This window comes from Cnephaeus nilssonii, assembly GCF_951640355.1.
Source record: "Cnephaeus nilssonii genome assembly, chromosome: 20".
NCBI classification, from domain to species: domain Eukaryota; kingdom Metazoa; phylum Chordata; class Mammalia; order Chiroptera; family Vespertilionidae; genus Cnephaeus; species Cnephaeus nilssonii.
Window position 1 is genome coordinate 46,830,148 of NC_137091.1, and position 27,237 is coordinate 46,857,384.

General features: G+C 45.8%; 1 protein-coding gene across 1 annotated transcript; it reads left to right on the forward strand.

Annotated features, from left to right (window-relative positions):
• Positions 1-4,731: 4,731 nt before the first annotated feature.
• LOC307116587 (uncharacterized protein) lies at positions 4,732-22,272 on the forward strand. Its single transcript, XM_079800682.1, has 4 exons — positions 4,732-4,926; positions 6,423-6,549; positions 9,834-9,914; positions 20,775-22,272. Exon 4 carries the CDS (start codon positions 20,930-20,932, stop codon positions 22,064-22,066), a length of 1,137 nt encoding a protein of 378 aa, XP_079656808.1. The 5' UTR covers positions 4,732-4,926; positions 6,423-6,549; positions 9,834-9,914; positions 20,775-20,929; the 3' UTR covers positions 22,067-22,272.
• Positions 22,273-27,237: the final 4,965 nt, after the last annotated feature.

The following is a 27,237-nucleotide window of genomic DNA, read 5'->3' on the forward strand; positions in this document are numbered from 1 at the left end:
ACTATAGGACCAGTGTGTACACAGATCTGAGGGACTCCAGGCATGTTTCTTCTGTCGAGCAATCAATGTCATTGCATATAATCGAGGTTTTGTGGCTTCCTGTCACCTCCCAACTGTTCCCATCAGAGCCATTGGTGTGCTGGCAGCAAAACCAAGACAAAGACAAAGGATGTCTTTAGTCCAGGGATGTCGCTTTTGTGAAGTGATCCATTCTCTCTCATCATTAATGTTTCTGTCTCTCTCTTCCTCTCCCTTCTGTGAAATCAATAAAAACATATTTTAGCCCTAGCTGGTTTGGCTCAGTGGATAGAGAATCGGCATGTGGATTGAAGGGTCCCAAGTTCAATTCCAGTCACAGGCATACACCTGGGTTGCTGTCTCGGTCCCGAGTGGGGCGTGTTCAGAAGGCAGCCAGTCAATGATTCTCATCATTGATGTTTCTGTCTCTCCCTCTCCCTTTCTCTCTGAAATAAATAAAAATATATATTTTTAAAAATTAATAAAAACATTTTAAATAAAAATGTTTTTTAATTGATATTAGAGAAAGAGGAGTGAGAGACAGACAGATAGAAACATGAATGCATTAACATCAATTGGCTGCCTCCTGCACGCCACTCCTGGGGATGGAGCCCTCAACCCAGGCATGTGCCCTCACTCCAAATCAAACTGGGGAGCTCTTAGTGCATGGTTCGATACTCAACCACCTAGCCTCACCATGGGAACATTTTTTTGATTGTTTTCAAATGCTATGCACAATGCAGTGAATATTTTTCATTTTAATCCACACTACTAACATTCTCCATCACTTCCACAAGACCAGTCATCTGATAATGCAGTTTGCCCTTGCTTTGTAGTGTTGGGTATCTTCCTTGTCTGTTGCCATGAGGGTTCTTCGGTGAAAACAGGACTCTCAGCGGGATCATGGCATGCTGATAGGCAGAGGTTTAACACATTAAGCGCCCAGCCTGTTTTGTCTTCCGGACAGAATGTATAGTGTCAGTCAACGGAGACTGACTGGGCACTTAACGTATTCAAGTCCCACAGCCCAGTCAGGTGGAAATGGTAGGGCAATGATACTGTTTGTCAGGAGCCCTAGATGTGAATCCCAAATTTCTGATTATTATTGACTGACAGGGAACTGAGCACTCTTTCTGCTCTGAGCCTCCACTTTCTTTTCTGTATAATGGGTAGGAGGTATGTCTTCATCCCGAAGCTGTTAGAAGAGATCAAGAGGTACGGTGCCCATCGGCAGTGCAGCAGGTGTGTGTGCAGCCTGTCGGGGCTTCTGGAACACCAGCCTTGGCCTTAAGAGACGTTCCCAGGAAAGGAACCCTTCCGTTCCCCAATGCGAACAAGCACTGTTGTTTTTAAGGGCTTTTGACAAAGAAGGGCGCTTCTCAGTACACGTTTACTTACCTGCAGGGAGGCAGGTACTGTGGGCACTTAAGTTCTCAGTGTAGGGTCTCCAACCAGAAATTTGCTCACTTGCTAAAGCTTCCTGCATTTCAGTTAGCGAAAAGTGGCATGAAGGACTCTGAGGACCAATTACAGTAACAAACTGAGTACTTTCCTGTATCAAGATTCTAGTGTTCCCTTTTTTTTTTCTTTTTTTTAAAAAAAATATATTTTTATTGATTTTTTACAGAGAGGAAGGGAGAGGGAGGGAGAGTTAGAAACATTGAGGAGAGAGAAACATCAATCAGCTGCCTCCTGCACACCCCCTACTGGGGATGTGCCCACAGCCAAGGTACATGCCCTTGCCAGGAATAGAACCTGGGATCCTTGAGTCCACAGGCCGACGCTCTATCCGCTGAGCCAAACCGGTTAGGGCCCGATGTTCCCTTTTTTGAGCATTTTCTCTTTTCATTCTCACCACCTGGGAATTCGAAAAGAATATGGAATTGCTGGGAAAATCCATGGTTACAGAACGGAAGTAGGTTCTCCAAGTTTACTCAGCAAACAAGTGTCAGGTATAAGAGGCTGGATTGCAGCCCAAGCTTCTGGCTCCAGAGCCAAGAGCAACGTCTACCAGTGCTGGTGAAGCCCTCTGGGTCGGGACGCTGGTGACCAGGGTGGCTCAGGTGTAACTGCTGTTTCCATTGTTGAAATGATTCCTCCCCAGTTTTTGTAACATATCAGAGCTCTCCTGCCCTGTCCCTCGGTCCTCACTGGAATACTATCATCTGTCAGCAGGAGTGGGTTGTTAGGGGAATCTTTATTGAGTCTGACCTATACTTTGTCTCCCTTTGATGCTACCTTGGAGAATGACCCTCCAGAAGCCCCAGTGATTTGGGCTGGATCTCTGCACCCTCACCTACCTTGTGGCTGACAGGCTGTGGCCCCATCCACTGAGGTAACTTTCTCGTGGAGTAGAGCAGAGTTTTCCCGGCCAGGTACCTGGGCTTTTGTAGAACGTAGAACGTAGAACGTGTAGCCGCGTAGTCGGAAAACTTTGAGGCCCTTCCAGGTCAAGGGAACCAGGGGGAGGGGGCGGGTCGGGAAGGTCCCTGAAGCCTACCGGTTAGAAGGAAGCGACGAGATTCCCACGTGTCCTGGTACGGCAGGGTTTGAGAAGTGTTCTGAGCAGGCCACTCGACTCAGAACCATGCCACTGAGCAGAGCCAGAGCAGGAGTCAGAAGCTCGGGGTTAGGTTCGAGGATAGTTCATGCTCACCCAGGGTTGGCACCATGATGAAAGATGAAACAAAGGGCCGGAGACCATGGGATACCAGGATACAGGCTTTATTGGAGATCACCCTGCCGGCCGCCTTCCAGAGGGGATAAAGGGCCACGCTGATTGGTGGTTTCATGTAAGGCACATGATTAGGGACCTAGGGACTTAGGAATCAGGGGCTTAGGGTATTTGGCAGGTGCTGATTGGTGATTCAATGTACAGTCCATATAAGGTGTTCAGGAATGTCCGGCTGCAGGTGGAGTTTACGTCATACTCTGTCCATCAGTTGGGGGAAGGGAGGATCTATCACATATCTCTTTTTTTTTAAGTGATTTATATAATTTCTCATAAGTTTTTAGATTTTTTTCAACACTTCTGCTTCATTCCTTACTTTTTGTCTTTATGACATGTTCACATTTAGGTTTATACTTCACTGTCATTTTTGCTCTGAATTTTCAAAAACAGATTTTCAGAGAGGTAAGGAGAGCGAGAGATAGAAACATCAATAATGATAGAGAATCATCAATAGGCCGCCTCCTACATTCCCTCACTGGGGATCTAACGCACAACCCAGACTTCTGCCTCAACCTGGAATCAAAACCTGACCCCCTTTTATAGTGTGATGCTCATACAACCGGGCTGGGTCCTAATTTTTAAGTAGGACAAGCTTCTTACAGAATTATGAAATTTAATATTCACTGCACATATGCATACCCATAATTGTAATTTATAATATTTCATGTGATTTTAAAGTTTTTGAGCAATATATAGGTCAGCTTTTAGTATGAGTATGTATTTCATTTATTCAAAATATAATTTGTGAATATTTGTGTAATCTTATCACATTGAGAATGCCTGAAACAATTCAGCTGACATCTTTGATATATCTGTAGGGACAAAATATCTTTCACCATGATAATTACAGCGGCATCTTCACATTAACAAAAACCAATAACTTTGTCAGAATTCAATTCTCCCACTTTTTCAAAAATTTATCTTTATTGATGTTTAAGTAAAAATTAAATAGTTCCATTTAAAGTTTATATTATGCATATTAGTTCTTTTTTATTTCACAGATATGTCCTACATTTTTAAACTTTTTTTTTTTTAGAGAGAATGGAGAGTTAGAGACAGAAACAAAGATATGAGAGAGATACATCGACTGTTAGCCCCTGCACTAACTCAGACCACTAACTCAGGACAGAGCCTGCAACCTAGGTATAAGGACTGGCTAAAATCAAACCCAGGACCCTTCAGTCTGCAGGTCCTCGTTCTCACCAGTGAGCTAAACTGGATAGGGCTGTCCCACATTCTTGTGTTATATTTGTCACATACCTACACGATGGTGTATGTAGGTGGTTTGTGTGATAAAGCTTCCCAGACTCACCCTGGTTCATTTGGCTCAGAGGATAGAGCATCTGCCTATGGACTGAAGGATCCCGGGTTCATTCCCGTCAAGGGCACCTACCTGGCCCTGGTTGGGACGTGTGCAGGGGGCAACCAATCAACGGGTCTTTCTAAAATCGATGTTTCTGTCTCTCCCTCTCTCTTCCACTTTCTATAAAATTCAATGGAAAATATCCTTGAGGTAGGATTAAAAAATAAATAAAAAATTTTCAAGACTGTAATGCAGGCATACTTCTAACGAGTCGCAGTATTAGGCTTACAGATACTGTGTTTTCATAAACATTCCTTTACGGGAATCAAATGACAACTCTTCTTTATCCATTTTCAAGATGTCTCTTTCGTGAGGAAGGTCACGTCCCAGTGCCCCTACCAGCAGATGTCGCTGTTTTCCTTGGCGTGATATGGAGAAACCTCCATCACCATCCTGGAGGCTGGACCCCACCTTACCCAGAAGGCCTTGTGAGGAATACCGCCAGCTTAGCCAATGAAAGGTCAGAAAAGGCCTTTCTCTTGCGTCACCCGCGGGCAGGGGCGGGACTTCCGGTGCACTCTGGGCGGCCATTGGTCTTCACCCAGAATCTTCTCCCGTCCTTGGTAGGCGGCGCCGGATGGGCGGGTGCAGTCGCCGATGCTCAGAGGGAGAAGGCGCCGACTCCTTATCCTCTCAGCTCGCCGGAGGGTGTGATGATCGCTGACGCCACCGGGTTCCCCACGTCCGTGACGGAACAGAGACCCTTTCCTGCCCCTCCCACCGCCCCTGCTTCTTACCGGCCGCTCCGGCCTCTCCGGCCTCGATCCGCGCACAGCGTGCAATGGCAATGGCCTTGCTCAGGGGCTCAGCTGAGGTGAGTTCGCGTCCCCCTCCCCGCCACACCGGCCCTCCCCGCCTCCTCACACTCCACCCGGCAGCCTGGGGTCAGGGCGCCTGTCACGTCCTGCAGCTCAGGTCCCGGTCAAGGACCCCGAGGAAGGTGGAGGGGAGCGAGGAGTGTTGTGAGATCTGAGGACACAGGAAGTGCAGGGCAGAGTGGACAGGGGTGACTTAGTGTGAGCTAATGGTCCCAGAGACCTGGTATTGGGACTTTAACAAAAAAATAGCCCTAACTGGTTTGGCTCAGTGGATAGAGCGTCGGCCTGCGGACTGAAGGGTCCCAGGTTCGATTCCGGTCAAGGACATGTACCTTGGTTTCAGGCACATCCCCAGTGGGGGGTGTGCAGGAGGCGACTGATAGATTTTTCTCTCATCCATGTTTCTAACTCTCTATCCCTCTCCCTTCCTCTCCGTAAAAATTCAATAAAATATATATTTTTTTAAAATACACACACACACACACACACACACACACACTGAGTGGCCAGATTATTATGATCTCTGAACGCATAATGATCTGGCCACTCAGTGTGTGTGTATGTGTATATGTATATGTATACGTGTACACACACACACACACACTCTCACACACTGAGTGGCCAGATTATTATGATCTCTGAACGCATAATGATCTGGTCACTCAGAGTGTGTGTGTGTGTGTGTGTATATCTATATCTATATCTATATCTATATCTATATCTATATCTATATATATATGAGGCCCAGTGCATGAATTCATGCATGGGTGGGGTCCGGCCAGCCTGGCCAGGGGGAGGGGACATGGGCGGTTGGCCAGCCTGCCTGCTGGTCGAACTCCTGGTCGAGGGGGCAATTTGCATATTACCCTTTTATTATATAGGATATACACTGAGTGGACAGATTATTATGCGTTCAGAGATCATAATAATCTGGCCACTTAGTGTATATTTATTGATTTCAGAGAGGAAGGGAGAGGGGGCAAGAGACAACAGCAATGACGGAATCATCCAGAGGTTGCCTCCTGCACGCCACCTACAGGGTATCCAGTCTGCAACCTGGGCATGTGCCCTTCATTAGAATCGAACCCGGGATCCTTCAATCCACAGGCCAATGCACTATCCACTGAGCCAAACCTGCTAGGGCTGGTGTTGGGATATAGGGTGAAGCATAAGCCCAGGATTTTCTTTGTCTTGGAGGCATGATCTGGGAGACTGCAGTGGTCTTTCTTGGCAGGGAGGCTGGGGCCCAGCAAGCATGGCTCAGAGCTTAGATGGTGTTTCTCCACTGTCCCCCTTCCCAGCCCATCTGTTGAGCTGAGGGCTGTCACAGTGAGTAATGGGACTGTGATGAGAGAGCAGCCTGCACTGGCATTAGGGCCTGGTGTCCACACTAACCGGGTGCCCTGGAGGAGGTTGAGGGGGGGAAGGTGTGTCAGGAGTAGGATGGCAGGTTCTCAGACAGCTCTGTTTTCAGTTGTCTCCATTCTGACAGGTTGGCGTGACCTTTGAGGACATTGCCCTGTACTTCTCCAGGGAGGAATGGAGCCTCCTTGATGAGGGTCAGAAACAGCTGTACCTGAATGTGATGCTGGAGAACTTTGAACTTGTATCCTCCCTGGGTAAGACCCTCACTCTGGCTGGTTCCGGGTACCTGCCTTTGCATTTCCTGCCTTTGCATTTCCCCATGCCTCCTAACCTCTAGGGGGTGCTCTGCCCTCACCTGTGGACTGGACACATTGCTTGATTTTTCCAGTTTTCTGGGTTCTTGCTATGGTTGGCAGGGTTTGTTGTTTGCACTGCTCCCTTCTATACCTTTAGTCACAACACCTGCTGCACCGAACTCAGGGATGGGTTTGTGGTTGGTTGTGTGGCAGGGAGCCTAATGGATTCCAGTTGAGTAGTGAGCAAAAGCATATTCTTTATTCCTGTTGGTCATTTGTATGTATATATATATTTTTGTATGTATATTTTTTTAAAGTATCTCTCCATCCTTATTCCTATTTTCTGTGTATTTTTTTATTGATTTCGGAGAGGAAGGGAGAGAGAGAGAGAGAAACATCAGTGATGAGAGAGAATCATCGATCGGGTATCTCCTGCATGCCCCCCTAGTAGTGGGGATTGAGCCAGCAACTTGGGCATGAATTCTGACCAGGAACTGACCCACGACCTCCTGGGTTCATAGATGGATGTTCAACCACTGAGGCAAATCAGCCAGGGCTTTAGGCCTATTTTTAACCATATTTATTGGCTAATGAGTGTGTTGAATATTTTTCTAGTTTATAATAAGATATATCTCCTTTTGCATTTGCTTAATTGTGCTTCCCAAATATTGCATTCTTGTTTTATGTACAAATTTCATGTTTTTGGCAATTCCGCATTCAGAAAGTCTAGTGTGGCTATTTTTCCAGCAGGCTCAGATGCAGGTTAACAGTGTTTACCCATAAAGTGTTTTTAATTAATTTATGTAGAATGTTTTCAGCAACACTGTTGTTCTTCATAGCCTTCTTTATAGTGTTAACATAACATGACTTTCTATCACAATATTTGCTTTATTTGGTTGATCTGAACCGAATCCACAGTATCTTCAATATGTTTATAGGATTTGCAAGTATCATCTCCCATCCCCCTTTTCATTTCATTTTGTTAGTTGCTATTGTCCTGGGAAAAGCACTTTCATTTGTTTTAGTCTGGACTGATTTGCACTTTTTGCCTGGTGGTTGGTGCCACATCCCAGATATCATGTCCAAAACTGATCTCCAAAGCATTTTCCCTGGGTTGTCTTGAAGCATTTTAAAGTTTTAACCTGGACATTTAATTCTCTCATGCAATCTGAGTAAATGTTTATCACTGGTTTTCTTCTTTTCATTGTGAATATCTATTTTTTCAATACCCCTCATTGAAGAAACTGTCCTTTCTTAACATTTCTTGTGGTTTTATCAAAGGTTACCTGAATTTATGCGCCTGGCTAATTTCTGTGTTTTCTGGTGTGTGGTTTTTGGTTTTGTGTCTTTGTTTCTGTGTGTATTTCAATAACACTGTTTGGTGGCTTTGGCTTTGTAATAGATTGAAGACAGGAAGGGTGAAGCCACCAGTTTTGTTCTTGCTAAAGATTACTTTTGCTCTTTGAGGTTTCAGAGATTGGAATTATCATCCGGATTACATTTAATCTGGAGATTGCTTTGGGTAGTGTAGATATTTTAAGGAAAATACATTTTCAAATAACAACACCAGATGTCTTTCCACTTTTTTGTGGTTTCTTCCATTTTTTCACCACTGTATTCTAGTGTTCAATGTACAGATCTTACATCTTTGTGGTTGAATTTATTGCTATTTTATTCTTTTTAGTGCTATTGTAAACTTGACTACTTTATTTCTTTTGTTAAAAATTTATTTATGCATTTATTTATTTTTAATATATTTTTATTGATTTCAGAGAGAAAGGGAGAGGGAGAGAAAGATAGAAATATCAATGATGAGAGAGAATCATTGATCGGCTGCCTCTTGCACACACCCTACTAGTGATCGAGCCCGCAACCTGCATCGAACCTGGGACCTTTCAGTTCAGGCTGACTATCCACTGAGTCAAACCGGCTAGGGCTCTTCATTTCTTTTTTGTTGTTGTTGTTGATTTTTTAGAAAGAAAGGAATGGAGAGAGAGAGAGTGAAACATCCATCTGAGAAACAGCGATCAGCTGCCTCCTGCATGCTCCCTACCTGGGATCTTGCCCACAACCTGGGCATGTGCCCTTGATGGAGAAAAAGAGACATTTTTTTGGGCTAGCAATCTGAATCTAGTCACTGCCCCTTTAATTGTCTTGTCCTGCAAAACCTGTTTACTCCCATTTTAGAGAGGCCATAAACCTTCTCCAGACGAAGTTATCAGTGCTGGTGCCAGGCCAGGTCTTTGGTTGAGGTCCCTAAGCCCCAGCACATAGGACTCATTAAGAACTGCAACGGAGCCGAAACCGGTTTGGCTCAGTGGATAGAGCATCAGCCTGCGGACTGAAAGGTCCCAGATTCGATTCTGGTCAAGGGCACGTACCTTGGTTGTGGGCACCTCCCCAGTAGGGAGTGTGCAGGAGGCAGCTGATCGATGTTTCTCTCTCATCGATGTTTCTAACTTTCTATCCCTCTCCCTTCCTCTCTGTAAAAAATCAATAAAATATATTAAAAAAAAAAAAAAAAAGAAGTGCAAAAGGAACTGCAAAACCCCATATTGGGAGAGAAAGGACTGAAAAATATATAAAAAGGGACAAATTCCTCCATGTTGTTGCTCAGAATTTGAAACATTTTTTTTTTCCCTCTGGGCCCGCACGTAATAACGTGTAACTCCATTTCTCTAAGTGTTGCTTGGTTTCTCTCTGGCGTTCTGTAACACCCTGACCAACAAAAGAACAGCTTGTCTGTCAGTTCATGGGAAGATGTTCAATCAACTGAGCAACACCGACAATGGGCCTTTTTTCCTTTCTTTATCAAATAATTTATTGTTAGTGTTTAGAAATGGAACTAATGTTTGTATTTTGATATTTTATCCTGGAACTTTTCTGAATTTATTTTTTATTCAATATTTATTTATTGCTTTTAGAGTGAGAGAGACCAGAGACATTGTTCTGCTCTTCCACTCATCTATGTATTATTGGCTGCCCAGTGTATGTGTCTTGATGGAAAAATCAAACCCACTACCTTTGTACATCAGAACCACACTCTCACAAACTGAACCACCCAGCTAGGGCTCTGAATTTTTAAAATTAATTTTAGAAATTTATAGTGAGTTCTTGACAGTTTTTTCCATGTAAGTTCATGTCATTTGGCAACATCTCTTCTGCATTGTGCTTCACTGTCAGGTGTAATGTCTTTTATTTCATTTCTTTTTAAAAATATATATTTTATTGATTTTTTACAGAGAGGAAGGGAGAGAGATAGTGAGAAACATCGATCAGCTGCTTCTTGCACACCTCCTATTGGGGATGTTCTCGCAACCAAGGTACGTGCCCTTGACCGGAATCGAACCTGGGACCTTTCAGTCCGCAGGCCGATGCTCTATCCACTGAGCCAAAGCGGGTCGGGCTTATCTTTCATTTCCTTTTTAAATTCATTTTAGTGTTGTTTCTTTTGTTTTAGTTTGGATAAAGATTTGCCAATTTTGTGCATCTTTTAACAAAATAGCTCTTAGCCATGCCAGGCATGGTGATTAGAGTGTAGGCCCAAGTACCAAAGGGTCACGGGTTCAATTCCTCATAAAGTGCATGAACCTGGGTTGCTGTTTTGATCCTCATCCCTTGTTGGGGTACGTGTAGAAGGCACCCAACCAATGTGTGTCTATCACATACATGTTTTTGTGTGTTTTTCTCTCTCTCTCCCTTCCACTGTCTCTAAAAAATAAATGAAAAATATAGTCTGGGGTGGGGATTAACCAGAACAAAAAGGTTAGCTGTTAGTTATGATATACTTTTGTCTCTAGTTTATTAATGGTGGTTCTAATATTCATTGATTGTTTTTTTTGCTACCTTTAGGTGTATTTTCCTTTTTTTGTTTTCTTCTAAAATATATTTTTATTGATTTTAGAGAGAGGAAGGGGGAGGTGTAGAGAGACAGAAACTTCAATGATGAGAGAACATCATTGTTTAGCTGCCTGCTGCATGCCCCCTACTGGGGATTGGGCCCACAATACAGCATATGACCTGACCGGGTATTGAACTGTGACCTCCTGGTTCATAGGTTGACACTCGGGTTTACTTGCTTGTGTTTCCAGTTTTCTGAAGTGCAAGGTTAGATTGTTTATTTGAGATCTTTTTTATTAATGTAGGAATTTATTGCTCTAAATATTCCTTGAGAATTGCATTTCCTGCACTGTATACATAAGTGTTGGTAGATTGTGTTTGAATTCACTTTGTCTCTCTATTTATTTCAGATCTCTTTTTCCGGGTTTTCTTTCACCCACTGATCCTTAAGGAGTATGTTGTTTAATTTTTACATATTTGTGTATTTTCCAGCTTTCTTGAAACTAAAACGGATTTCTAGTTTTATACATTGTTACTATATAAGTTCCTTGATGTGATTTCTTCTCAAACTTTGAGACTAATTTTTTTTTTAATTTCTTTATTGATTAAGGTGTCACATATTTGTCCTCATCCCCCCATTCCCATCCCCCACCCCTCCCAACGGATGCCCCCACCCCCCTGTTGTCCTTAACCATTGGTTAGGCTCATATGCATGCACACAAGTCCCTTGGTTGATCTCTCCCCCCTACCCCCACCCTCTCCTACCCTCCCTCTGAGGCCCGACAGTCCGATCGATGCCTCCTTGTTTTTGGGTCTGTTCTTGTTCATCAGTCTATGTTGTTCATCATTTCCCCTAGATGAGTGAGATCATGTGTTACTAGAAATATACTTATAAGAACCGAATGTGAGACGAGCAATAATAGTTATGCTGACAGGCAAATGAATCAGTCTGTAGTAAGTTTCTTTCTGGACCAACAGTTTTTTGAGACCCAGTATCAATGTCCACCAGTTCCTTATGTGTACATGTCGGCACTGAGTTTTCAGCTCTGGATGGTGGACAAATGGTGGTAATGCAGGTCCGACTCCCTCTGGTTTGGTCTCGCCCGGATGCAGGGGCGCGGCTTCTCCCGGACTTAGGGGCGCGCGGCCTCACCCGGACCTGGGACCCAGCATCACCCAGGCCCTGGGGCGTGTGGCCTTACCCGGACCCAGGTGTGTGCGGCCTCACCCGGTCCCGGGATCCAGCCTCACCCGGACCCAGGGGTGCGTGGCCTCACCCGGACCCAGGTGTGTGCGGCCTCACCCGGTCCTGGGATCCAGCCTCACCTGGACCCAGGGGTGCGTGGCCTCACCTGGACCCCGGGACGCGTGGCCTCTCCTGGACCCAGGGGCGCACGGCCTCACCCGGACCCGGGATCCAGCTTCACCCGGACCCAGGGGCACGCGGCCTCGCCCGGACCCGGGGATACGCGACCTCACCCGGACCCGGGACCCAGCCTCACCCGGATCCAGGGGTGCACGGCCTCACCTGGACCTGGGATCCAGCCACACCCTGACACAGGGGCGCGTGGCCTCACCCGGACCCAGGGGCGCGGCCTCACCCAGACCCGGGACCCAGCGGGTCCTCGTCTTCTTGATCCCAATTCCTGTTGGTCAATTCTCTCTCAGCAATTCCTTCAGCCATTTTCTCAAAGCTCCGGGGCGGCTGCTGCGGAACTCGCTGGGTGGCGGGCTTGGCAAAGCTCCAGTGTGCCCGGTGCGCGGCGGCAGGCTGGTACGAGGTCACTGCGGCGGCACTCGGGTCTGCAGCGGCGACCAGTCGCCGGGCGAGTGCAACTGGATCCGGGAGCCAGCGGGGCCTCGTCTTCCCGATCCCAACTCCCATCGGTCAATTCCTTCACAGCAATTCCTCCGGCCATTGTTCTGGATGGTGTCTGCTCTGTTTTCCAGTTATAGTTTCAAAATTGTTGTGGTAGGCAACAATCAGGCGTCTGCCCTATGCCGCCACCTTGGTCCTCCAGAAGATTCTTAAGTAACCTTATAAATGTGGTTCTGAACACTGTGTCGTCCATTAGTTTACTTTCCTTCATCCCTTCTATTCGTGACCTGCTTCGGTGTCTTCCCCTTTTGGCTGCCTCCCTATCGCTCAGCTTCCCCAAACTCCCTAGGTGGTCGCTCTTGATACCCCCTTTGTGGGCTGAGTGCAAAGTCTTGGTGTTGTTAAGCCTTGATTGCTGTTGGTACACTGGGAGGATGTGACCTCCAGTCCAATTGGCTGTGAGGATCAGCTGTGTCTATGCCGGGAGACAGCCTTATTCAACTAGACTTGCAAAATTGTAAAAGCCTCTGTGCTCAGCTTGGATGGGGCGGAGTTACAGGGCGGAGCCTACAGCCTTGGCTTCCCGTCAGCCCCGCCCTATGAGGTTCCTGTGTCTCAGTGTCCCTCTGTACTCCCTGCAAACACCTCTGAGAGAATAGCGCCCTGGAGTTTCGCGCGCTGCCAAACAGTCTAGTCTCTCTCTCAATGAATCTGGATTCCCAGATTCTCGCCCGGAACTGGGTTTCAGTGTAGTCGGCACTGGGGCTCAGCGCAGTCTGGCGCTTTTGTCTCCTTCCCACCAGGGCGATTCAGTGGCACGGTCAACAGACCATCCTCTGCGCACATTCCTGCGTGCGCCTCCGGTGCTCTGCCTTTCGCCGCTTCTCTGCGTTTCCGCCTTACAGCCCAGATTCCCCCAGTATGAGCCTGGCTTCCCAGGGTCTTTCCCGGAACTGGGGTTCAGTGCAGTTGGAACTGGGGTTCAGCACGGTCCGGAGCTTTTGTCTCCTTCCGGCCAGGGCAATTCAGCGGTACAGGCAACAGTTTGTCCTCTGCGTGCATTCACATGCACGCCTCCGGAGCTCTGCCTTTCGCCGCTCCTCTGTGCCTCCGCCCCACAGCCCAGATTCCCCCAGCATGAGCCTGGCTTCCCAGGGTTTCGCCTGGAACTGGGGTTTAGTGCAGTCGGAACTGGGGTTCAGCACGGTCCGGAGCTTTTGTCTCCTTCCCGCCAGGGCAATTCAGCGGCACAGGCAACACTCCCTCCTCTGCGCGCATTCCCGTGCGCGCCTCTGGAGCTCTGCCTTTCGCCACTCCTCTGTGCCTCCGCCCCACAGCCCAGATTCCCCCAGCATGAGCCTGGCTTCCCAGGGTTTCGCCCGGAACTGGGGTTCAGTGCAGTCGGAGCTGGGGTTCAGCGCAATCTGGAGCTTTTATCTCCTTCCTGCTAGAGAACGCCGGCCAGGCCGTCAGCCGCCCCTTCCTCTCTGGCTCCATCTTCCCCGCACGCGCGCGCGCCCGTGTCTCCGACCGTGTCTCCATACCTCAGGCTTTTACGGCTCCTCTGATTTTCCTTGTGGTTTTCTCTTTCCTTCTAGTTGTGGGCATTTCAGTCAGCCAGCTTTCCTGTGCTTCTGGATGATGTCCGTTTTGACTTTTAGTTGTATTTTTGAAATTGTGGTGCCAGGCTGTAGGTTAGGTGTTTAACCTATGCCGCCATCTTGGTTTCCCCGAGACTAATTTTTTGACCTAACATGTGATCTGCTTAGAGAATGTTTTATGTGTGCTTGACAAGAATGTGTTTTTTGCTGCACTTGGATGGAATGTTCTGTATGTATTTATTCTGTTTTCTCTAAAGTCTAGTCAGACTTCAATTATTCTTTATTGCTTTTGGATGGGATGTCTACCCATTGTTGAAGAGGCAATGAGGAAGTTGCCTACTGATATTGTGTGTTTTTTTTCCTGCCTTCAGATCTGATATTAGTTGCTTAATGTAATTATTTACTTTTTTTTTTAGTGAATAATACTTCAAATTGTTATCCTTTTGATGAATTGACTGATACATCATTTGATTCATACATTATAATTATTTTTTTATTTTAAAATATATTTTATTGATTTTTTTTATAATAGAGAGGAAGGGAGAGGGATAGAGAGTTAGAAACATCGATGAGAGAGAAACATCGATCAGCTGCCTCCTGCACACTCCCTACTGGGTATGTGCCCACAACCAAGGTACATGCCCTTGACCGGAATCGAAACTGGGACCCTTGAGTCAGCAGGCCAACGCTCTATCCACTGAGCCAAACTGATTAGGGCTGAAAGCTCACTTTATGACGAACTTTCTTGTGACAAATTTTTGGGGGAGACCTGTTTTGTCTGATAGAAGTTTCCCCATCCCTGCTCTGTTTTGGTTTCATTTGCATGGAATATTTTTTTGCATCTTTTTTTCCCTTCCTATTTGGGTCCATAAAGGTTGAGTGTCTTTGTAGTCAGCATATATTGAGTCCAGTTTCTCTTTCTTTTATCCCATCAGTGACCCTCTGATTCTGAATGAAGAATTTGTCTATGGAGCTGCTATTGCCACTTCTTCATGGTTTCTGGCACTTTTGTAATTCTTTCGTCTGCCTGTTTTATTGTTGTCCTTTGTGATTTGATGATTTTGTACAGTGATTCGGTCCCTTTCTCTTTCATATATCTATAACATTGTGTTTGCTTGTGCTTTTCAAGACAATAACATAAAACAAGTCATACTCTTTGCAGTCCATGTCATATTAATAACACCTTCAGTTGCATATAATATTTCTCCCCTTTGACTCTCCACCACACACATGGATTAATGATTTCTTAAGTAAATTTTTTTTCATGTTGTGTAGGTATTAAGGTACATGATGTCAAGTTCATCTTTTTTACTAGTTTAAATTTGTTAACTTTTATAACAGAGTTACATAATGTTCATTCCACAAATGCAGTGTTACAGTATTGTGAATTTCATTCTGTTCTCAACCTTTATCAGCGATATTTATAGTTTCCTATGCATTCATGATTCAACTTAGATTTTTTTTTAATCTTGAACTTTTGTCAGCATATCTAAAAAGTCAGGTTGAGTGGCAATTAACTTCCTTAGCTTTTGTGTTTCTTGGAAAATACTTACTTCTGAAGATCAGGTTTTCTGGATAAAGTGTTGATGGTTTTCATTTAGTGTTTTCAATACATCATTTTATTTTCTAGTATGCAAGGTGTCTTCAGAGGAATCTACTGATACCTTTCCTCTGTTGTTTTCCTGTGTGAGAGGAGTTCCTAATTTCTTTGTGTTTTCACATTTCTCTTTGCCTTTTGATTTTTTTACTGTTCTATTATAACGTATCTTGATGAAGTATGGTTAGTGTCTTGAATCTCTACAAGGACCTGTGAGAGTGCATGCATTTCTGTTTTTTCAAATTATGGAAGTTGGTTTCAGCTTATTTTTGAAAAATCAATGTTCTGTCCCTTTTCTTCCTTTTTCCCTTTTCTTTTTCTTTCTGTCTTGTTCTTTCCCTTTTCTTTTTCTTTCTGTCATGACCAGCACACTTAGTGTTTCCTGGTATTTCCATAGTGCAAATACAGGAAAACTTTATGGTGTTACTTAATTTTACTTGCTGTATTCTTTAAATTTATATATTTTTTCTCCATCTGGATGATTTCAAGTGACCTGTTGTGGACACCACAGATACTTTATGTCTGCTTTTGATATTTTTTATGGCATTATTTCATTTTATTCATTGTAATCAGGCAACTCCAACATTTCTCTTTCATTCTTTTTTATGATTTCTGTCTATCCGATATTCTCCTTTTGTTCTCTGTTGATGTCTTCATTATGTTGGTTCTATTTGTGTTCTCTTGGAGCTCACAAACATTTTTAAATGTAAATATTTTGGATTTTTTTATCAGACTATATGTAGATATCCATTTATTTGGTATCGATTAGTAGAAAATTATTATGTTGTCTCGATGGTGTCCTTCTTTTTATTCCTGTGTTGAAGTCTACACATTCAATGAAGCAGTCACTTCTTTTTTTTTTAATATATTTTACAGAGAGGAAGAGAGAGGGATAGAGAGCTAGAAACATCGATGAGAGAGAAACATTGATCAGCTGCCTCCTGCACACCCCCTACTGGGGATGTGCCCGCAACCAAGGTACATGCCCTTGACCGGAAACGAACCTGGGACCCTTGAGTCTGCAGGCTGACGCTCTGTCCACTGAGCCAAACCAGTTTCGGCTCGATGAAGCAGTTACTTCTTTCAAGGCTAGGACTAATTCTAGCTCAAGAAATACATTCACACCCCTGGGTCCGGGGGAAGCTAGATCCCGGGTCTGGGCGAGGCCGTGTGCCCCTGGATCCAGGTGAGGCTGGGTCCCGTGCCCGGGAGAGGCCATGCACCCCTGGGTCCGGGTGAGGCCACGTGCCCCTGGGTCCGGGGGAAGCTAGATCCCGGGTCCGGGCGAGGCCGTGTGCCCCTAGATCCGGGTCAGGCTGGGTCCCAGGCCCAGGAGAGGCCGCGCGCCCCTGGGTCCGGGTGAGGCCATGCGCCCCTGGGTCCGGGTGAAGCTGAATCCTGGGTCTGGGCGAGGCCGTGTGCCCCTGGATCCGGGTGAGGCTGGGTCCCGGGTCCGGGTGAGGCCGTGCGCCCCTGGATCCGGGTGAGGCCACGCGACCCTGAGTCTGGGAGAGGCCACGCGCCCCTGGGTCCGGGGGAAGCTAGATCCTGGGTCTGGGCGAGGCCGTGTGTCCCTGGATCCGGGTGAGGCTGGGTCCCAGGCCCGGGAGAGGCCGCGCGCCCCTGGGTCCGGGTGAGGCCATGCACCCCTGGGTCTGGGTGAAGCTGAATCCTGGGTCTGGGTGAGGCCGTGTGCCCCTGGATCCGGGTGAGGCTGGGTCCCGGGTCCAGTTGAGGCCGTGGGCCCCTGGATCCGGGTGAGGCCACGCAACCCTGGGTCTGGGAGAGGCCACGCGCCCCTGGGTCCGGGTGAGGCCACGCGCCCCTGGGGCTGGGGAGAGCTAGATCCCGGGTCCGGGTGAGGCCATGTGCCCCTGGATCTGGGTGAGGCTGGGTCCCGGGCCCGGGTGAGGCCACGCGCCCCTAGGTTCGGGTAAGGCCACGTGCCCCTGGGTCTGGGTGAAGCTGGATCCCGGGTCCGGGTGAGGCCGTATGCCCCTGGATCCGGGTGAGGCTGGGTCCCGGGTTCGGGTGAGGCTGCACACACCTAGGTCCGGGTGAGGCCACGCGCCCCTGGGTCTAGGAGATGCCACGCGCCCCTGGGTCCGGGTGAAGCTAGATCCTGGGTCCGGGTGAGGCCGTGTGACCCTGGATCCGGGTGAGGCTGGGTCCCGGGTCCGGGTGAGGCCGTGCGCCCCTGGATCCGGGTGAGGCCATGTGCCCCTGGATCCGGGTGAGGCCACGCGCCCCTGGTTCTGGGAGAGGCCACGCGCCCCTGGGTCCAGGTGAGGCAATGTGCCCCTGGATCCGGGTGAGGTTGGGTCCCTGGTCCGGGGGAAGCCGCGTGCACATGGGTCCAGGTGAGGCCACGCACCCCCTGGGTCCGGGTGAGGCCACGTGCCCCTGGGTCCGGATGAAGCCGTGCCCCTGGGTCCGGCCGAGACCCAACCAGAGGGAATCGAACTTGCATTACCACCATTTGTCCACCATCCAGAGCTGAGAGGTCAGTGCCAACATGTACACATAAGGAACTGGTGGACATTGATATTGGGTCTCAAAAGAACTGTTGGTCCAGAAAGAAACTCACTACAGACTGATTCATTTGCCTGTCAGCATAACTATTATTGCTCGTCTCACATTCAGTTCATATAAGTATATCTCTAGTGACACGTGATCTCGCTCATCTAGGAAATGATGAACAACATGGACTGATGAACAAGAACAGAGCCAGAAACAAGGAGGCATCGATCGGACTGTCGGGCCTCAGAGGGAGGATAGGGGAGGGTGGGGGGAGGGGGGAGAGATCAACCAAAGGACTTGTGTGCATGCATATGAGCCTAACCAATGGTTAAGTTCAACAGGGTGTTGGGGCATCCGTGGGAGGGGTGTGGGATGGGAATGGGGGGATGAGGACAAATATGTGACACCTTAATCAATAAAGAAATTAAAAAAAGAAAAGAAAAGAAATACATTCATCAGCATATGGATTAAAGGTGTTCACAAGGGTGTTGTTTCAGGTTTGAGAAAGTTCCAGTAGCATAGTTTTTTTTGAAACTCCATGAGCTGAGGTCAGAATAACAAAAGATGTATGGTTACTCAGTGTCTTTGGCAGCAAATATATTTTTTTTAATGACAAGTGATGATTTTAGAGTCTTTGGTGGCAAATACTGTTTGGTACATGTTGATTTTTATTTTATTCCTGGGATAGGTTGTTGCCAAAGGGATTTCTTTCAGGATACATGCTGATAAATATTATGGGTCCGCTGCTGATTGAGTAGACTGTGGAGAGTTCACAGATGTTTCACGGACTTCTGTGATTCCTAAATACAAAAATTTATAGTGTTTTTCACAGAGCAGGTCACTAAGGTCAACATTAGTACAAGTGCAGGGTTGATAGAGGAAACACTGAACCTTTTATTTTTTTTCAAATTTTTTTCTGTGAGTACATGTCCTTCTCTACCAGGAACTGGACCTTTATGGACATCTTGTATTAGATGGAGAAGATATGAAGAAGTCATATGTATATAAGAGAGTCTTTATTGAAATCCAAGTAGCCATTGTTACCAAGGAACCATTAGACAAAACAGTTCTTCAAAGTATAGTCCTACACAGTAGTCTATAAAGTAGACAGCTTCACACTGGCTGGTTAACACTGTATCTTCCCTACAAAGCAGCCCTCAACATAGGAGCCATACTAAATAGCTGCTGCTAACATAGCAATCATTCAAAACACAGTAATTCAAACAAGTATCTGTGTATTGGCTGGTCAGTAACATACTTTATATCAACTTAGACAAAAGTGGATTCTTGCAAAATAGTGACATTAGTTATTGGGTTATAGAAAGGCACACCTACACAGTGTATAGCTTGCTGTGTCTATGCTTTTGTGCCTGTATATATCAAATTAGCCTTGAACACTCTGATAAGGATTCCCAAGCTCAGGTTGGCCTTGACCATCCTGTATACTTTGGACAGGGCCCCCATACTGACCCTACCAAATATTGTTGGTAACCCATTCTAGTCACCTCTTTGTAATTCAGCTTTTTTTTTTTTTTGCTCTACTGAATTCCTTTTAGTGTTAATTGCACTCTTTTCTTTTTAATCATCACTCTTTTGTCCACTGCTTTTCAGAGAGAGTGAAAAGGAGTGAGCAGGGAGAGAGTGGGGAACATTGATGTGAGAGAGACATGTTGACTAGCTGCCTCCCACACCCAACTAATGGGGCAGGAGCTAACCTCCACCCATGTGTCTGACCTTGACAAGGAATCAATCCTCTATCCTTCTGTGTGCAAGCCGATGCTCCAAGCATTGAGCAAAACCGACTAGAGTTTCATTGTACTCTTAACCCCTTGTAGCTGTTTTTATTCATGGATAGCTGCGTACTTGTTCTGAGAGTGGAAAGGATGATCATATATCTTACTCTGCCATCTTGCTGATGTCACTCACATAGATTTTTTTTCCAGTGACCACTGTTGCACTTTGTAGTTCTTCCTCAATGCTCAGCATGCATCTCTTTGTTTTTTTCTTTTGGATTTATATAATCTGAACCCCATGTGCTGAATCAATTGGGATTCATGGGGGAGAATCATTTGTACATCACAAAAGAAACATGACCTGATGAATGACAGGGTGGACCCAGAGGCGGTCTTGCCTTGGTGAAGGCCTGTTGGAAAGGTTTTGACACCAGAGCTTTGTTAAAGTCATAACTAGGAACCCATTTTGTTCAAATGTATTTTGTTGCCATGACCCATTCCTCACCCAATTCTACATTTACTTGCTTATTGTTGATACTTTGCCAACTCTTCAGGTGTAATAGTGTTCATTTCTACCCGGATTCCAAGTGCACAGATAACTTTAACTTCTCTAAACATTGCCCCTCTACCTCGTTCACAGTTTTCTCTTTATGGCAAACCGACCTTCGTCTATGCCTGCAGAGTGCCCATGTATTATTGTATTGACCTTTAACATCTTCTCCAATACAATAGTTTTTTGTGGGTTTGAGCACATTCAAATTCTCCTACCCAGACTCAGGTTGCCAGAATGAAAGGTCCTAAAAGAAGCCGTTTGTATAGGATCAATGAGTAGAGCCTTATTCTCTTCTGTGTTTCCCATTCTCTGTTTCTGTTCCTGCCTTGGTGAGATTTTCACCATTGACTAATCTTTGGGGCCAAGTAATGTGTAACAGCTATTTCCTTACAGTCCAAATCACTTGTCTGAAAATTATTCTATGAAATCATACGTAGTCGTGACAGATAAACATTTGTAGTGAAGATATTCTGTTTTCATAAGGTCAACATGTACTTCACCAGCGTTTCCTTTTGTTCAGGTTGCTGCTGTGGAGCAGAGAATGTGGAGGAACAAACAGAACAGAACATTTCTATAAGAGTGTCACAGGCAAGGAATCCCAGATTAGCCTCGTCTTCCCAGAAGAGCCACCCCTGTGAGACTTGTGGACTCGTCTTGGGAAACATTTTCCACGTGATGGAGGGGCAGGAAACTCAGCAGATCCATGTACTATTGAAGTGTGGGGCATGTGCAAAACAATTCTATTTCAGTACAGAATTTCACCAGCAGCATGTGAGAGAGAACATGTTGATTGGAGGTGTGGGCAGGATGTCACTTTCAAACATGTGCAATTTCAATGTTTACCAGAATTATTTCACCTGTGGGGAGGCAGGCACACTTACCTGGTCAGGACATCTCCATCTTAAGGCTTCTCAGACCAGGGACAGGCCAAATGATATTTCAAAGGGTGTGTTGGCGTTTCAAAGGAGAAAAGATTTTTACACCAGAAAGGAATTAGAGGAAGACATCAGCAGTAGTAATCTTCATCATCATCAGACAGTTCACACTGGAGAAAAGCCTTATAAATGCAGTGAATGTGGGAAATCATTTACCAAGTTGAGTAGCCTCCGTTATCATCAAAGTTCTCACACTGGAGAAAAGCCTAATAAATGCAGTGAATGTGGGAAATCTTTTGCCAGTAGTACTGTCCTTCATAGTCATCAGAGAATTCACACTGGAGAAAAGCCTTATAAATGCAGTGAATGTGGGAAATGTTTTATCACTAGTAGTGAGCTTTGTCGTCATCAGAGAGTTCACACTGGAGAAAAGCCTTATAAATGCAGTGAATGTGGGAAATCATTTACCAATTTGAGTAGCCTCCATTATCATCAAAGTGCTCACTCTGGAGAAAAACCTTATAAATGCAGTGAATGTGGGAAATCTTTTATCACTACCTCTGAACTTCATCGTCATAAGAGAGTTCACACTGAAGACAAGCCTTGTGAATGCAGTGAATGTGGGAAATCTTTTACCACTAGCAGGTACCTTTATTGTCATCAGAGAATTCACACTGGAGAAAAGCCTTATAAATGCAATGACTGTGGGAGATCTTTTACCTGGAGTACTGCCCTTCGTCGTCATCAGAGATGTCACCGTGGAGAAAAGCCTTATACATGCAGTGAATGTGGGAAATCATTTACCAATTGGAATAGCTTCTGTTACCACCATCAAAGTTCTCACACTGGAGAAAAATCTTATAAATGCAGTGAATGTGGGAAATCTTTCAAAAGTAGCAATGGTCTTCAGAATCATCAGAGAGTTCACACTGGGTAAAGCTATTATGGGTGCAAATAACATGAGATATGTCTCAGCCAAATTTCTAAATGTTCTTTGCACATATGAGTCCAAATGGGAGTAATTACTTAGATGTGTACGAAATGTTGTTTCTTAGTTAGGTCTTAACAAAAGTATAAGAAAATTTGTGAAGTCTCATTTGTCTGAATTGTAATCTCATACATGTAATCACCTACATTATATAAAGCCCCTATAAGTGTTTTTGTTGTGTTTATTTTTATGTTGGAACTATGCATATTTATGTTTCACTTTGTAACAGAGACCTATTGTCAGATCTATGTCACTACATATATCTGTTACTGAAGGTATTTCTTTTTTTTAATTTAATAAATCTTTATTGTTCAGATTATTACAATTGTTTCTCCTTTTTCCCCCCTTATCTCCCATCCACCCAGTTCCCACCCCACCCTCTGCTCTTACCTCCTCCCCCCCTCCCCCCCGTTGTCCTTATCCATAGGTGTACGATTTTTGTCCAGGCTGTTCCCGCACCCCCCACATCCCTTTACCCCTCAGAATTATCAGTCCACTCCCTTTCTATGCCCCTGATTCTATTATATTCACCAGTTTATTCTGTTCCTCAGATTTTTAATTCACTTGATTTTTAGATTCACTTATTGATAGATATGTATTTGTTCTTCATAATTTTTATCTTTATTTTTTTCTTCTTCCTATTCTTAAAGAATATCTTTCAGCATTTCATATAATACTGGTTTGGTGGTGATGAACTCCTTTAGCTTTTTCTTATCTGTGAAGCTCTTTATCTGACCTTCAATTCTGAATGATAACTTTGCTGGGTAGAGTAATCTTGGTTTTAGGTTCTTGCTATTCATCACTTTGAATATTTCTTGCACTCCTATCTGGCCTGCATAGTTTCTGTTGAGAAATCAGCGGACAATCGTATGGATGCTCCCTTGTAGGTAAATTAACTGTTTTTCTCTTGCTTCTTTTAATATTCTCTTTGTCTTTTCCTCTTGGCATTTTAATTATGATGTGTCTTGGTGTGGTCCTCTTTGGATTCCTTTTGTTTGGAGTTCTGTGTGCTTCCTGGACTTGTAAGTCTATTTCTTTCACCTGGAGGGGGAAGTTTTTAGTCATTATTTCTTCAAATAATGAAAGTTTTGCTCTCTTCTTCTGGCACCCCCATAGTTCTGATGTTGGTACGCTTGCAGTTGTCCCAGAGGCTCCTTACACTATCTTCAAATTTTTGGATTCTTTTTTCTTTTTGCTTTTCCGGTTGAGGGTTTTTTGCTCTTTGTATTTCAAAACTTTGAGTTGATTCTTGTGTTCCTCTTGTCTGCTGTTGGGTCTCTGTATAATAATTCTTCATTTCAGTCAGTGTATGTTTTAATTTCTAGTTGGTCCTTTTTCATATCCTTAAGGGTCTTGCTAAATTTATCAGCCTTTTCTAGGAAATTCTTGAAAAACCTTATAACCGTGATTTTTGAACTCTTTATCCAGTTGTTTTTCTCCATTTCTTTTGTTGGTGATCTGTTTCTTTGTCTCTGCATTTTCGCTGCTTCCCTGAGTTGGTAGGGTAGCTTTGTGTGCTCGGTGTCCTTTATGGGCCAGTGGCTCGGCCTCCCCTGTTACCTGAGGTGGACACTCTTGGTGCACCCCTTTGTGGACTGTGTGTACAGCCTTGTTGTAGTTAAGTCTTGATTGTTGTTGGTATCACTGGGAGGAATTGACCTCCAGGCCAGTTAGCTGTGAGGATCAGCTGTGTCTACACCAGGAGAACTTCTGTGCAGGAGACACCCTTATGAGACAAGACTTGCAAAATTGCAAAGCCTCTGTGCTCAGCTTGGATGTGGCAGAGTCTCAGGGCTAAGCAGACAGTCTTGGCTTCCCGTCAGCCCTGCCCTATGAGGCCCCTGGTTCTCAGTGTCCCTCAGTTATCGCTGCAAGCACCTCTGAGAGAAAGCCGCCCTTGAGTTTTGCCCACTGCCAGACATTCCATTTTCTCCTCCAATGAATCTGGATTCCCAGAGTCTCACCCGGAACTGGAGTTCAGCGCAGTTGGGAGCTTCCGGTTCCCTCCAGCTAGAGAAAGCCAGCGGACACTCAGCAGTCAGTCCTCTCTGCGCGCACTTACATGTGCGCCTCCAGACCTCTGCCTTTTGCGGCTCCCCTGAGTCTCTGTCTGACAGTCCAGATTCCCTCCCGTAAGAGCCTGGGTCCCCAGGGGTTTGCCCGGAGCTGGGGTTCAGTGTAGTCAGGAGCTTCCGACTCCCTCCCGCTAGGGAAAGCCAGCGGCAACCTCAGCAGTCAGTCCTCTCTGCGTGCACTCTCGTGTGCGCCTCCAAACCCCTGCCCTCCGCGGCTTCCCCGAGTCTTCGTGTGCCTTTCTCTCTACCTGATAGTCCAGATTCCCCCCATATGAGCCTGGGTTCACACTGTCTCGCCCGGAATCGGGAATCAGTGCAGTCAGAACTGGGGTTCAGTGCAGTCGGGAGCTTCCTTCTCCCTCCCGCCAGAGAAAGCCAGCCAGGCACTCAGCCGCCCTTCCTCTCTGCGTGCGTGTCTTCGTACCTCAGCCCTTTGCAGCTCCTCTGATTTTCCATGAGCTTTTCTCTTTCCTTCTAGTTGTAGAATTTTTACTCAGCCAGCTTTCCTGTGGTTCTGGATGATGTCTGTTCTGTCTTTTAGTTGTAGTTTTGAAATTGTTGTGCAAGGCAGCAGTTTAGGTGCTTACCTATGCCGCCATCTTGGTTTCTCCCTCTGTTGCTAAAGTTATTTCACCTTAACTACCTATAAGGCCCCTACATATGGCATCAATCACCATTCTCTTGTGCCCAGGGAAACTAATTCTGTTATGTAGTTTGTTGAAGAAAATTAGGAATACCTAAGCCCTTGGCTCTTAATTGTTTTCCCTCTAACGAGTTGCCACATAGGACTTATTAGTGTTGGCCCCATAATATTGCAGACTTACTGCCATTCTCAAGGGCACACTTTTCCTAGATGCCAGTGATGAATTTATTGAGTGCATAATTCATCAATGCAAGAACTGCCAGTCTCATGTCTCTTTGGTTTGTAAAATAATGAAGGCTTTTTCCTAAGACTTCTTTCATCTTGGGTTTGCTATTTACTGTGTGAGTTAGCTTCTAAGGAGATATGGGCTCTTCTAGCATGGTGAGGTGAAAAACATATGGGGTCTCAAACATTTTTGCCTTTGAGGGAAGAATATAGTGCAGAAATTTCCATAGCAGTTTTTGCCAAATTTTCATTGCTGCCCATGTTTTTCTAGGAAACACTATGGACTCGCTAGTCCTCATGTTATTTCTGGATTCTTTGCGACACAGAGGTCACTCCAAAGAGCGGGTAGCAGTGACAACCTCAAGTATATCTTCCAGCAGTGTGAATTTTTTTCTTGTTTTTCAAGGGATTTCCATACACTTGAAGGGAATCTCTTGGCCAGGTATTGTAGAGGGCCATGAGACCTAAAGCCCACAATTCCATGGGTGATTTTCACTGTTGGGAGTACAATAGTAGTTAGAGGGAACCATTTCACTACAGAAACACTGGCCTTATGAGTTTTGCTGGGGATTGCAGCCCATTAGATGGAATGTTCCTCATCTAAATGTGCATCCAGGAATGTTTCTGAGGAAAAGTCAACAGAAGCGGTGTGTACACAGATCTGAGGGTCTCCAGGCATGTTTATCTTCTGTGGACCCAGTCATTGTCATTGAATATAAGCAAGAGGTTTTGTGGCTTCTTATATCTTCTCAGATGTTCCCATCAGAGCCATTTGTGCGCTGGCAGAAGTACAAAGATGAAGGCAAAGGGTGTCTGTAGTTCAGTGATGTGGCTTTTGTGATCCAGCCAGCATTCTTTTTTTTTTTTTTTTTTTTAATATACTTGAAGCCTGTTGCACGAAGTTTCGTGCAATAGACTTTCCTTCACCTGGCTGCCAGCACCAGTTTTCCGCCAGCACCAGTTTTCGTCTGGCCACCCGCCAATCGGAGCGCCTCCCGAAGGCTGAGGGCGGGACTCGGGAAGCGCTCCGATCTGGGGGGTGGCCAGAGGAAAACTGGTGCTGGTGGAAAACTGGTGCCGGCAGCCACGCAATCGGCCACCCCGAATTCTGCCACCGGCTTCTTCCGCCGGCCCCATGGGTCCTCCAGCAGCGCCCCCAGCTCCTACTGCCAGCCAATCGGCCACCCTGAGTCCCGCCCCCCGCGCCTCCAGCTGGCCCAATTGTGGGCGTAGCGGAGTGATGCAATTTGCATATTACCTTTTTATTATGTAGGATTTTATTGATTTTTTACAGAGAGAGGAATAGAGAGTTAGAAACATCGATGAGAGAGGAACATCAATCAGCTGCCTCCTGCACACCCCCTACAGGGGATGTGCCCACAACCAACGTACATGCCCTTGACCGGAATCGAACCTGGGACCTTTCAGTCCACAGGCTGGTGCTCTAGATCCACTGAGCCAAACCAGTCAGGGTGCGGCCAGCATTCTTGTTGGTTTGGGTAAAAGTTCTTCATTGTTTGTTACATTTCTGTCACTGACACAAGGCTCTCACCCAGAGAGCATAAGGTGTATTGATTTGCCAAACCTATTTTTCCAATATAGTTGAACATACACATTTTAAATTTTTGTATCATTTTTAAAAAGGTATAACAAATAAAGTACAGGTTAGGTATACTGTTTTATAAATCATTATGTGTTCATGAAACTAAAACCATCTTTATACTCATAACTAGAGGCTTGGAACACGGAATCATGAACTGGTGAGGTCACTCAACGTGGCCTGCGGGGATTGATCAGAATATGGCATTGAACATCTCCCAAGTACCAACTGGCATGCAGGTGCCGTGATGCTCCCACTCATCCCGCTGCCCCTGCCACTGGCGCTCGGTAGGTTCGTTACTGCACCACTGTGATCTCTGTGCACCCATTCTATGGTGATACTGGAACACCCATGACCGAGAAGCAGCAGTGAGCTCATGCCCAGTTAGTCTCAATGCCAATGTTGATCCTGGTCAGGATGGGGTAGGGGCGTGCAGAGGGAGTGACCATGGGAGAGGCTTGTGCCTTCGCACCTGCACTTGTCAGCTGGGTGCCTGGGTTCTAGCCCCATAGGTGAGCTGAGTAGCACTCCTGTTTTGGGAGTGTCTGCCCCCTGGTGGTCAGTGTGCATCATAGCG